Raw genomic sequence first — 12,989 nt, forward strand, 5'->3', positions numbered from 1 at the left:
CTCAACGCGCTGCTTGGGTGAGAAGCTAGGTGGGTTTGTGCAAATTCCGATTGTACATTTTCCTTTTTTTTTGTCGGCAGGATCTTGAAAGAGTGCATGTCTCGCCGCAATTACGGCATGCCTGCATAATCACTCGTGCACCATTGGCGCTTAGTAGGTGTGCATACTGTGACGAAGGATCAGAAACGCATTAAACGCGCTAGAACGAGCAAATACACGCTTTAGCAGTCTACGGCGTGCGCGCTCCCAATGCAGACGCTCCTGAGATCTTGAGTACCATGAGACTACAGCGTCGCCGCTAATGTCACTCGCCGGAGAATCAGCCGAGATATGGCGCGGCCGCCTCGTTCACTCTACTGCCCCCTCCTAGTACACTGTAGCGCGGCCGTGAAGTTGGCTTTCCCTAAAATGGCCGTTTTTCGAGCTCGTGAGCGCGCTGGACGAATTGGAGCGCGAGCGGCGAGTTCTATCAGTGGCGAAACTCTGCTACCTAAAGGTAGCTATACCGCAATTCTACACGGTCCCTAAAGGCGCGTATGCACTATAGAGACGAGACATCGATTTTGGTTTGCGGGCTGTCTTTGGGAGTGTCTTTTGTCGTCGACGTATGTACACTGCAGACACAAACAGTCCGCCAGTGGTCTCTCGAAGACTCCGCCCGCGCCTTGTCATGTTCACAGTCTTTCGTTGGTCAATTTTGTAGTCACCTTGAAGGCGCATGCAGGGACACTGACCAAACATGTACACCGGCAGCTTATTTTCAGCCATGCTCCCTGCTCTGCCCTTGTCTCTCTCTGGCTACTCAGCACAGCCCCCTCCATAATCTATGGTGACGAGCGATGGGAGTGGTGGACACAATACGGAAAGGAAGAAAGGACATGGGTGCTCAAGCTGCCTAGTCAGACGCCGCGGGGGCCTCGGAGAGGGCATTGTTAACTCTTTCAAGATTGCCCACTTCACGTTGGTTTGAAGCAAAGACATAGGGCCTATTTTCCTTAAGCTGTACATTTCCCAAAGACAAGCTGACGGCAGGCTTGCGGATGCGTTTTGCTGGTGTTTTCGGTCTGCCATCATGTTACACTACGATGAAATGGTGTCTTTTGAAGCGTCGTCGTCGGCCTAGTGTGATCATGGGGCCTGGTGACTCGTCGGTCGATAGTTTGCGTCTTCATCGGGGTCATGTCAGTGTCGTGTCTCTCTAGTGCAAACGCGCCTCAAGAGTGTCGCTGTCTGGCGACCTCCGAAGCATCATTGGCAGTGCCCGCGTTCCCATTAGAAAAACTCGGCGGTCGAGACTACATCAGCGCACAGCAGATGAACCACGTTCAACTGCTATCTCATCATTATTCGAGCATAGGCATATCTTTAATGTTATTTTCTCGTGGCTGCATGCTGTCGGGCCCCACCAGTTTATATATGAGTGTATATATATATATATAAGCAATGAACGCAATAGCAACAAAGTGAAAGGTCACGCGCAGAATGGCAAACAGATCGAAACGTGCCCCACGTTTCTCACGCACAAATGATGCACAAAACGTACTTACAGGTACAGATGAACGCGAACAAGCGTTTCCGTTATTTCGCTGTGTCTGAAAAGCGTGCCCTTTTCGCATACTGAGACTGTGTAACAATTGCAGTGACCTTTGTGTGCCCAGTTACTACAACAGAATCATTCCGGTCAAATCCCAAGGCCAGCCAAGACATGATCCTCTCCACCACGAGATAAGGGTGTGCGAGCTAGTGTCCACTCCTCTCCTCTCTCTGGGGCACACTACGCATGGGAGTAGAGCACGCGCTGCCGCATCGTGACGACGCACTCATGGCGCCATCTTGCTGGTAATGCTGAAAATACGATAGTTGCCCCCGAGATGCCCGTCAACAGCGGTAAGTGGTACATATAAATAGCTTGCCGTTTGAACGTTGAAGGATGTTCCTCTCTGTGGTTAACGCCTCGCACTCGCGTTTAGAAGTCCCAAGTGTGATTCCACGCGCCGAAGTTTTTTTTACTGAATTATTTTTCTTTTTTGTGTTTTCATATATAGATATGTATACATATACAGAGAGTGATGTCGAGGCCGGTGCAAAATCCAGCCGAGAGTGTTCATAGAATTTCTATCACAATAAAATAGGTTATAGAAAAGTAGTGAAAGAAGATACAGCAAAACAAAGTGGGAGTGTGGCTTTTCTGGACGCCCACTCCAATTTATTGACACACAACAGTGTGCGGCGCAGCCGCAACATGCTGCCGATCGGTCCCGTCTTCAACGACGGGAGTGCGATTCCAGCGAAGCAGGTCCCACAGCCGCCTGTCACAGCTCCTGGATGCTGCTGCACACAGTACATGATGCTCTTAGCATCAAGACAGATCTAAAGCACAACACAGAGTCATTTCTCCTTACAAGCAAAAATGTTATAGCATAGTCATCTCAGACTACTACTGGTTGCAATTGATTGCAATGAACACTGTGGGCAAGCAGTTTAAATGGATTTGAATTTGTCTACTTTTGAAAGCAACACTCCAGGACAGACACCACCACTGTAATATTGGTTGCTTGTGTATTCCTCACACCACTGCATTCACATAGACACAGCAATTTGTGAGGAAGAGTGCCGTCATATAAAAAGTACCTATGTTAAGGGTAACAATTATTTTAAGTGAACAAATTAAGTGTTAATGACAATTGAATTAGATAAGCTGGTTTTTACTGCTTTATTCCTGCAGTAGGGTATGCATTTGGGCTTGCTGGTTCATGATCTCCAGTGAAAAAGTAGTGGACAAACAAAGGACACAAACAACAGCATTGACTAGGGGTAGTCAACTCTCTCTTTAATGATTGCGGCTTGCACAGATTCAACTTTTTTGTCTCATTTCTGAAGTGTGTCATATCGAAAACGACGGCAAGGCATGTGCCTGCCTCTCCTCGATTTCCCTCCTTCTGAAGAAGTTAACATTTCTGTCTCATTGATTATTTTTATTACCTCTGCGCAAGCTGATCATTTTTGCACATTTTTTATTTTTCTTGCTTTTCAGTTTCCTTCAGACCTTGGTGGAGTATATTAGCCCCTAGAATGAACACTGGCGGCGCTGCGACTGCGTTGATGTGATGTCAAAGCAAGGACTCTCCTGCTCTGCGGCCAAAGCCCGCCCCGTCTTGTTCTGCACCCATTGAGTACCCACTATTTTGATATAACGATGATTACTGCTCATTCTTGCGGTGCCAATCTCCTGAGGTACAAGGTGAAAGTTTTCACTACTAGGAATAGTTCAGTAAGCTATAGATAGTTTGAATAATATAGGTGCAGTAAAGAGTTCATAATGATCAAACTCCCATCCGAACGGGATATTCAATGAGAAAATGATGATGCAAAGTGGACAGGCGTTAGTTGTTTTTACTGCGTACTCCCTGAATAGGTGCTACGAAAACATTTACGCTCATTTACATATCCATTACACAGTGGCTTAGACTCTAAACTTCAAAATGGGTCCCAAAGTATTAAAAATTAACTAACAAGGATATCTATTCACCAACTACATCACAGTTTGTTGTACAAGTTTTGTCTACCTTTACAGATAATCTAGATGTTCTCACAGAATTGTGCTTCCTGCTACATGGTACTCTAGGTAAATATGTAAATCACAAGGTATTTCTGAACATATTTGGAACATTAAAGGAGCACTGACATCCAATTTGAAGACCGAGATGTGCCCATCATTCAATGCTTGGTATGCATACGTCTTCTTAGCCATATTTGAATGGCATCCGTCGCCTGAAAGTTATTTTAATTCGATGTCAAACAGCGTAAAAAAGCTAAGGAAAAAAAAAACAGAAGATAGACTGCCCTGCGACATCGACACTAGTGCTACGTGTTTGGTGTTATACATTCCACAGATACCATTCTGACTGACGATGCTCTAGTAACAATGACGTCGATGATCTGTGTGTGTGTTTGGAGCCGACTCCCGCCCATGATCTCACTAATGGCTCTCCTAGCTGTGTTGAAGCGTGCGTGCGATTCATTTTGTCGCATCGACTAATTTGAGGTGTGCTCCACAGCGTGAGCATGATCATTAGAGTAACAATGCGTGCTAGAATGTTGGGGAACCGCTGCGCAGTGAGAAGCTGCATGTCGAGGTGCGAAAAAAGCGAAAAGTGTGTGGTGTTTCATGTCTTTCCAAGCCCCGAACCTCAACGCAGCCAGTGGATTGACTTCGTACGCGCCGATGTGGAAGGAGGACTGGACGCCTGTGAAAAACAGCTGCATTTTCTCGCTTCACTTTGCACCGAGCTGCTACAGGATAAATCTTGTGTTGGAGAACCTGTTGGGTTTCACTGGCAGTACGAGGCCCCTTCTCGAGGCCGGGGCTAAAGGGAGAGGGGAAGAATGAGTTGGCGCTGCTTAAGTTAACCGGCAGAAAACTCATGGAGGGGTTTTAGTCGACATCATTAGAGACACAGGTGGACTGACTGCCCGTGTGCTCCTAGCAGACAAAATGCCAGTGTGCGTGACGTTACCATTTTTGTGAAAGCAGCATCAGCTGTGCAGCGGTCTCGAAGTGGCCGCGAGGTAGCACTGACAGCGCTACAATTTGGAGGGCATTCGACCCATTTTGAACCGCATTCGAGAGCAGATAGATTAATGAATATTACAAATATTCATTCATACCTCAGATGCGATTTAGGTCGCGAATCGCTACTAGGGGTCGATAGCTACTCGTTGATGCAAAAATCTTGACATGAGTAAATTTGATGTTAGTGCTCCTTTAAAATAAATAATATTGCAGTCATGGCTGTGCATATTCAATAACATATAGTTCAATAGTTGAACTCGGAAACCAATTTGTGCCCAGTAAAGAGAGCCCGGCATAAAGCAAGAAGTTGTCCCCAACGCGGGCCCAGCAGTCCCAGCACTGGGCTAAGTTCAGTGTAAACACCTTGAGCACTGGTGCGGCCGCAAGAAAGGCCCCTGTCCTAGAATTGAACTCGAACGAATCTTGTGAGAAGGCCATGTGAGTTCAAAGCAGTCGAATTTTGGCTTGGGCGAAAGGAAGATGCCCAGTGACTCAGTCTGGACCAAACTCACATCGGCTAAGCTCCATTCTCTGGTGTCAAGTCACTCCCCCGGTTACGCAGCGAGGGCTCCAGCAAGTGTCAAGTGCTACTTCGAACCCCAACTGTCACCAACAAAAATAAATTAGAAATTTATTGTTTTTTATGTGCAGCGAAATCAGGTTGCTATTCGGACTGTTAAATAATGTCGAATTCGAACCACACTAGAGTCGTAACATTGCTGACAGACTTTTTTATGTGTATTTCTTTCTCACATTTGGCCAATGACAAACAGTAGAGTGTAAGTGAGCATCCCTCTGGTTTGCATCACTATACGGATGGTCAAGACAACTGCCGAACACACAATTAATGGTTGAAGTGCTGATATGTTAGTATGCTTGGACGTGTAAAGTCATCTGAGATCCCGTGGTTGTACACCCTGATTCGCATCAACTGCTGGTCCAATCAACGACCGCTTCACAAGCAATAATGTTCCATTCACGTGGGCACTGTTCATAACTACCCTTGTTAAAACAAATGCCTGAAAGTCGAAATGCACAACATGAAGCTTCTTCGGCGAACGTCGTCAGACTTACTTCAAGTTGAAGAACCTGGACAGCGACGCCAAGGTTAAAAAAGGCAACTAAGGTGCAAGCACTTGCGTGCTGCGTTGCAGCACTGCTACAGGCAGGGCGTTAACAGTGTTTCTAGGTAACCCTGTGCTGCAAGTCGTGCTGCCAATCGTATATATGCCATTGATTTCTGTTGTCCTCTCATAAGCTGAATACACATGGCATTCCCTTGATTACAAAATTAACCTATGCCTGAGTCAGTGTATGCAGTGATAAGAAGACCATAGCTTCAATTTTAATAGAAGGGCTCCTTTCTTTTCGGTTTACAAACAAAAAAAAGGGTACATGTGTGCAGAAGGTAGGGGGCAGGCTCTAGAAAAAAGGTGGCATCGCAGAGGGAGCCAAAGCGGGAACAAAAAGAAGTCAGGTCAACTGACGATCTCCTACTTCCCTAGACTTGCTTTGCTGCGACAGTGTGTCTAGAGTAGGCTTATCGCTGCCTTTATACACTGCTCATCCTGGAATAGGCACACCGCTGGTATTATACATTGTTTGTCACCGGCTGCCAGCATCAGTGAACAACAGACAAGCTGCTACTGCCGAAGATTTGCTTTTCCGCCACAGTGTGATCACTCCGCCTGGAATAGGGTGATCACTGCTGTTATACACCTTTCGCCCCCTGACTGCCAGCTTCAAAGCACAACTGATGATGTCTTACTGCCCAAGACTTGTTTGCCACCATGCTCTAATCACTGCGTCTGGGATAGACTCATTGCTGCTGTTATACAGCGTTCGCCACCAAGTGCCAGCTTCATTACACAACTGACAACCTCCTACTGTCCCGGACTTGCTTTGTTGCGACGGTGCGTCTGCAATAGGCTTATCACTACCTCAATACATCGTTCATCTAGGAATAGGCTCACCACTGGCGTTACGCACTGATTGTCACCAGCTGCCACCATCAGTGAACAAGAGACGAGCTCCTACTGCCCAAGACTTGCTTTGCCGCCACATTGTGATCGCTCCGTCTGAAATGGGCTGATCACTGCTGTTATACATGTTTCGCCGCCCGACTTCCAGCCTCAATGCACAACTGATGACACTCTAAACTTGCTTTGTCGGCCATGCCATGATTGCAGCACCTCGAATAGGCTCATTGCCGTCGCTATACGCCGTTCACCACTAAAAGCCAGCTTCATTGCTCAACAGATGACCTCCTACTCCCCTAGCTTTACTTTGCCACCATGGCATAATTGCATCATCTGGAATAGCCTGAGGGCTGCAATTATACATTTTTCGCCACCAGCCGCCAGCATCAGTGCACAACAGACGACCTCTTACTTACCTCATCTTGGTTTGCCACTGTAGAAGTCAATCGCCTTTCAATAACTTTTTATTGAGGCAGACTTTCAAGCAATTGTACAACCACAGTCCTGCTCCAGATTGCAGCAACTTGATGTCAACAGAGGGGAATAGCAGCAGCAGAAGCACATGAGTGGCACTTATCCTGCGAGCCATATCTACTGCCACACGTCGGTGCTTCAACCTTCCACCACGCTACAATGACGTCGGGTTGCTTTGTTCCCACTAGGCTCCCTCTGCAATGCCACCTTTTTGCTAGAGCCTACCACTTACCTCCTGCACGCATGATGGCCTTTTTCGAGAGCCTCCCTCATTTTTTCGTTGTGCTTGGCAAGCCTTCCATTCTATGGAATTTATGGAGTTTCCTTATCCACCCAAAAGCAGCCAGCAGAAGCGGCTGCCGAAAGACGGTGCTCTTCAGTGCGCTTGGCATCGAGGGACCAGCAAATACTTTGTGGGGCAGGAACAACTCGATGCACAAAGTGTCGCAAGCATATGACTATCATGCCGGCGTCGCCATTGACAGACGGGCGGCAGTGACGGAGTACGACAGGTTACTGCAATTGCTAGATGGGCTTTCCGCCACGATAACAAATGTGGTAGGTGAGTAGCACCTTTTCCTGAGCCAAAAACTACTGCTCAGTGAAACTTTTTCACGTCATCATGGCGCTCAAAGAAAAGGCCCAGTCATGAAAGTTTGAACTTGCATACGATGAGCAAAAACGTGGCCAGATAATTCAAGGGGTCGCCAATGCACATGCTCGGCCCAAGTTGCTACCCTACAGGCACGGCCTCACGTTGCAAAGAGTGGAAGAAGTTTGTCAAGACTAGAAGGCGCTTCACAAAGCCAATGCAGTGTTTGAAGAGAATAAGTGGCTACTCGGCTCGCACTCCAATTCCGGCAGCAGCATCCAGCACGCCTTAGTGGTGCAAGATGGTGGGTTGGCGGCTACGTCAGCTGGCCATCTGCGTCAAAGATGGCTGCGCAGGCTCATCAGTGGGTTGCAAGACTGCGTTTGCTGCCGGCAGGCACACAAGCTCGCACTCAGGCATTGAGTAGGCCCCCATTTTCACAGCGGCAAGTCAAGACATTTGGAGATTTCCCAGAAATCAATTTTTTAAGAATCCGGAATTTATTGAGACAATTTACAATTGTCTTGAGAAACGTAGCAAACGGCCCGAAAGGTGTCTGACTAGGCCATCACCCAGACAACAGTTGCGGCAGTGCGTGATGTGATTCCCAATTTAACATACACTCTAAAAAAAGAGTAAGTAAAAAGGGTGTCTTTTAGTCCCACAACAATAATCATCTATATTGCGTTCCATCCTTGCGTTATCGCCCCGCGCCCGGTATATTGCGGCCACAGTCGACATGCCCATTATCACGGTTACATTGCATTCTCGATAGGAAAGTGGCCAGCGCCGAGTTTTCAAGAAAGGAAGTGCACGCAAGCCTGATGACAATTATTGTTGCAGGACAAAAAGACACCCTTTTTACTCCACATATTTTTTTAGAGTGTAACCTAAATAGTGCTTGTATAGTACAATAACAGAAATTAAAAAAAAATCTGCTCTTGTAGCTTTGAGAGGAAAACAAACAGTAAAAAAAAGCAACAAGACAGTTGTACAAATGTGGCAGTATCTGTTAAAAAGATGAATGGAAAAGAATAAGAAATGCCATTTCCACAATATCAAAGGGCACTTTGCAGCAGTCTGCCATAAGGTTACCCCCATCCAAGACACCGACTCCGGCACTGCCGCTGTTCTGTCCACGCGAACTGCGACGACCAGCCCAAAGGACTTGCGTATTCTCGTTGTCGTCTGTGAACATATCCACATGTTGTTAGATGATACTGGAACCGACACTGCATCGCTACTGATGAAAAAGGACTTTGACATGCTTTTCTCTTAGGGGCATCGTCTGCTATGGATGTTGGCTCGCTTGCAAGGTTTCTTAACAAGTCGTATCCACAACCTGGGTTGTTTCCAGACAGACGTGCAACACTGAAGGAAGCAGGCTCACATTACATTCTACGTGACTGCATACGGGACTTTGCTGCTGGGGCTTGACGTGATCGAGCGACTACAACTTCAGATCAATGATGAAACCTTAATGTGTCATCCAACAACATCACCTGCTCCAGGTGTACCTCCAGGATTCCAGCACCTGTCTGGCGAGGACCTGCATGGGACGTGTCAATGACTACGTCCACCAGGTCAACAACCAGCAGGATATCGTGCTACTGTCCACTAACCTGCATTGGCTGCTTCGGGCGCTCCGACAACAGGTAACCAGCTAGCCGTGCCGGCTTGAGAAAAAAAAAAGGACCTCGTTTTCGATAGCTGCATTCAACATTACACTTGAGCAACCAGGTGTTGCCAGCGTAGGCATTTGCGGTGGCCCTGCTTTGAAATGCGGCTCGGCACTTGTTACTGCTCAGTGCGACTACCCACCAGCTGAAGTGCACCCTAAATTGCCTGCAACCCAGGATCATCGGTCGGAACTTCCAAAAGAAAATTCTGGGTACTCCTCTTTCCCTTTGGTAAACGTGCAAATTTCCAGTGCAGGGAAAGGAAGCACGGAAGCACTGGGGACAGGACTGCAAAAGCTGGCTCCTGACAGCTGCAACCTTCAATTTTCTACAGAGCCTGGGCCACATCGTTCCCAGAGGGCGCGTAAGCACCCAGTCCACTTGAAGGACTATGTCACAGAGTAAAGCAGTCGGTGCGTCTTCTAGTGCTGTCGTGCTTTCACAGCACAGCCGCAGAGGACTTAGCATGTGTGCAAGTGTGTGCGTCTTGTGAGAACAATGCAAGTCAGTACATGCCGGGCGGATTGAATTTTCTGTGTATATTTCAGGGTTTTAATTACAAATGTACAAATTACCAATTTCTCTAAAAGGAAGACGATGTTGGGTTGTGCGACACCTGGGGTTGTGTAAGCAAAACAGTTCATTTCTCTATATAGGAGGCTACGAGATACGTACACCTAAACTACCACGGTAGCGCCAAATCTAATAGACAGTTATAGCTTACGGTTAACATGATAGTGGAGGTTAAAATAATGACGTTACCATGCAGCAAATGTTCGTTGTGGACAGCGTCTTATAGTATAGAGGGATAGCGTTTACGTGCCCCAACTGAGACAGTGGCGCCACCTATCGGATGGTTAATAAGTTAGGACAGTGAAAAGATAAAGAAAAAGAAAATGTTTGCCTATGCCACCGTGCGAAGCATTGTTACAAGTTTATTTTACTAATATTAAAAGGAAATAAATATGAACCACGCACCAAATGGGGGAAAAATTATGTTGCCGATTTGTTTACATCAATCTTGTAGTTAGACCTAGACGCGTTCGAAGTGGGAAGCTATCTCAAAAATTACGCACACTTTTTTTGTAATACTCAGTCATCGAAGCTAACTGAAGGTAAGCGAAGCCACTTTAAGCAGTTGTTTGTGGCGAACAAGGTGAATCTTTCAACAGCTACGCCAAAATCTCTTCGAATCGGGCGTCCGAGAGCGCCGCCATATTTACGCACACTATGTACGCTTACGCTACCACGTTAACCTTAAATTTGAAAAATACTGCGCGTACGGTAAGTGGTACGGGTAACGTATGTATCTGCATATACGCGCTTCGATTCCAGTATCACGGTACGCCCGGTATCCCGGTAAGCCCGGTATCCCGTAAGCCCGGTATACTATACCTGCCTACTGTCGTTGGCATCGCCGGCCTGGAGTGACAAGACCATTTGCCAACATCGTCGGCCACTGACTGTATCCGATCGTCTGCGTCTAGTGCACGCACGTACGCTACTCCACAGACTCTGATAATTCTCAATTATATTTGTGTTTAGAACCTGTTCTCGCTCAGTTCGCACTCGGCTCAGTATGCCCTCCGCACCCGCGTGGAAGCATGAAAAGGGTTGTTAATTTGAGCAGAACGAGTCGCGGAATATTGAAGTCAGTGAGGCCACGCGAGCCCACCGGCGCTACAAAATGATTTTTTTACCACGGCCACCGATTCTTCGAACACCGTTGCGCGCACCGATTCAGGCGGCCATGCTTCAACTACTGCGCGCGCATGCACTCTTTCTAAATTTTTCTACGTGCGAGTTTCGCGGACCTTTCAAGCAAGCTACCCAACCTGCTTCCTTTCAGTGTGTTTTAGTTTGCAAGGTTGCCCTCCCGCCGCAACCTCCCCTCTCCTTATCGCAACTCCTTGACCTTCTCTCCTAGTCTGCTCTCCTCTCTCGATCACAACCCCCTTCGCCCGTCTCCACCGCTCCGCGACGCCCACCACGCTGGCTCGAATTAGTTTCGTTTTCTGACTAGAAACGGACCCAGAGCTGTTCCGCGCGTCCTGGCGCGTGTGTCGCGTGTGCGCGTCTTGCTCACTTTTGGTGTGCGTGTGTGATCATGATGGACGACGGGAGGACCAGCAAGCTTTTTTCTGCCGCTCAACAAAATGTCGAAAGTGTGACCGCTTGGCTTGAGCGTAATCCACGCGTTAGGTGCCACGGTGCGAAGCGCTTGCTCATAGCTGTTGACCACGTAACAGCCAACTTGCCTCTTTGGGCGTCCCGGTATTCAGCTGTGGAGGTGGTGAATATTTCGTGGGCGGCGGCGACGGCTACATGCGTGCGAAACTGTTTGCGTGAGGCCGAGTTCGTCGACGTCAAACCCGATTTGTGGCAGCGCGCCGTCGACTCCAACATGGGAGCGCAGGTGGAACATTTGTTGCGACAGTCTGATGATGCCGACACCACGACACCGTGCATGAATTAGGGCATTGTGTATAAAGTACAGGGCAAGAGCGATTTGGAGGAATCGAATTGCGAGAATGACGAAACTTCGGAGCCCCTCCCTCACGCAGCTTATGCCACGGGCTTCGGCGAGCGAGCCACGCTGCTGTTTGAAATAAACTAGAGACCGCTCTTATCGCTTCTGCTTTTCGAAACACGTGCATCATGGACTTTTTGGGGCGAAAAAAAAGTTAGCGTTTCCATTAGCAACTTTTTAAAAAGCTGCTTCATTTACTATGAACTTCGGAATACAGCGAACGGATGGCGCGTCAGACTCAGGTTCGTCATAAGCGGGCTCGCCTGTATATATATGTGACGTATGAAGTGATGGTAGATAGAAGCCGATGAAGAAGAAGTCACAATGGAATAAACAAGGCGTATGAGCCAGGCCACGTCTCCCATTCATCATAGCGTTACACGAGTCGACAGGATGAAGACCTCGCAACCACTTCATCGCCCGGCCATCATCATCGAAGACCTCAGCGAGACGCAGTGACCGGACGCGGATCACAGAAAAACGCGGACCACCAAGACCACCAAGCATCATGACAGCAGCATCAGACGACCTTGACATCCCTAAGTACACTGGATCAGCGGACGACGGACCCGTACAGGACTGGTTCAACCTGTTCGAGCTCCATGCCGCCGCTGCATCTTGGTCGGAACGGGAGATGGCTACAAACTTCAGCGACTACGTCACTGGTGAGGCATTCAAATTTTACCTGATTCACATATTCGAGAACGACGAGTCATGGCAAAAAATCGAAGAGGAGATGATTACCCGTTTTAATGATTATGACCAAGACTTACTCATTGCCAACCATCTAGAGACAACTGCAGACTATCGTCAATTTTCTAAACAGTCCTCAAGCATTCGAAAGTCCAGCGCGAATCGACAAGTGCCTCAAGACGAAGTGGCACATGCGTTTACTTACAGAAGGCCATGCATACATTGGCCAAAAACCCAATCGTCAAGCGCGTCTCCCTTGTACACGAAAGTCGGCATTTCCGAAGTCATCACTTCAGCATATGGCACGAGACGTTGCTGAACCACCTGATGCCCTGCACTCTTCGTCTCGCATACGTGGTCCACCACCTGAGTTTTCGTCACTCGGTTTTTCAAGCGCTCATATCGCTCACCATTCGCCTCATAAGGACACTGCGACCTCGGTAGACGACCTAACGCTTCACGAAAATAC

At 47.8% G+C, this 12,989-nt stretch overlaps 1 protein-coding gene across 4 annotated transcripts in view; it reads right to left on the reverse strand.

Annotated features, from left to right (window-relative positions):
• Positions 1–2,166: 2,166 nt before the first annotated feature.
• LOC119168106 (protein RER1) overlaps positions 2,167–12,989 on the reverse strand; it is a 107,947-nt gene continuing 97,124 nt past the window's right edge. For 2 of the 4 annotated variants that reach the window (XM_037419526.2, XM_037419539.2), the window contains exon 6: positions 2,167–2,328. In XM_037419526.2, coding sequence (XP_037275423.1) covers positions 2,313–2,328 — 16 coding nt within the window. In that variant the 3' untranslated portion in view covers positions 2,167–2,312. Of the gene's footprint in view, positions 2,332–12,989 lie in introns of all 4 variants that reach the window. The other 2 variants (XM_037419521.2, XM_037419533.2) reach the window with 1 other exon arrangement.

The sequence above is a fragment of the Rhipicephalus microplus genome, chromosome 3 (genome assembly GCF_043290135.1).
Source record: "Rhipicephalus microplus isolate Deutch F79 chromosome 3, USDA_Rmic, whole genome shotgun sequence".
In the NCBI taxonomy this organism is placed as follows: Eukaryota; Metazoa; Arthropoda; class Arachnida; order Ixodida; family Ixodidae; genus Rhipicephalus; species Rhipicephalus microplus.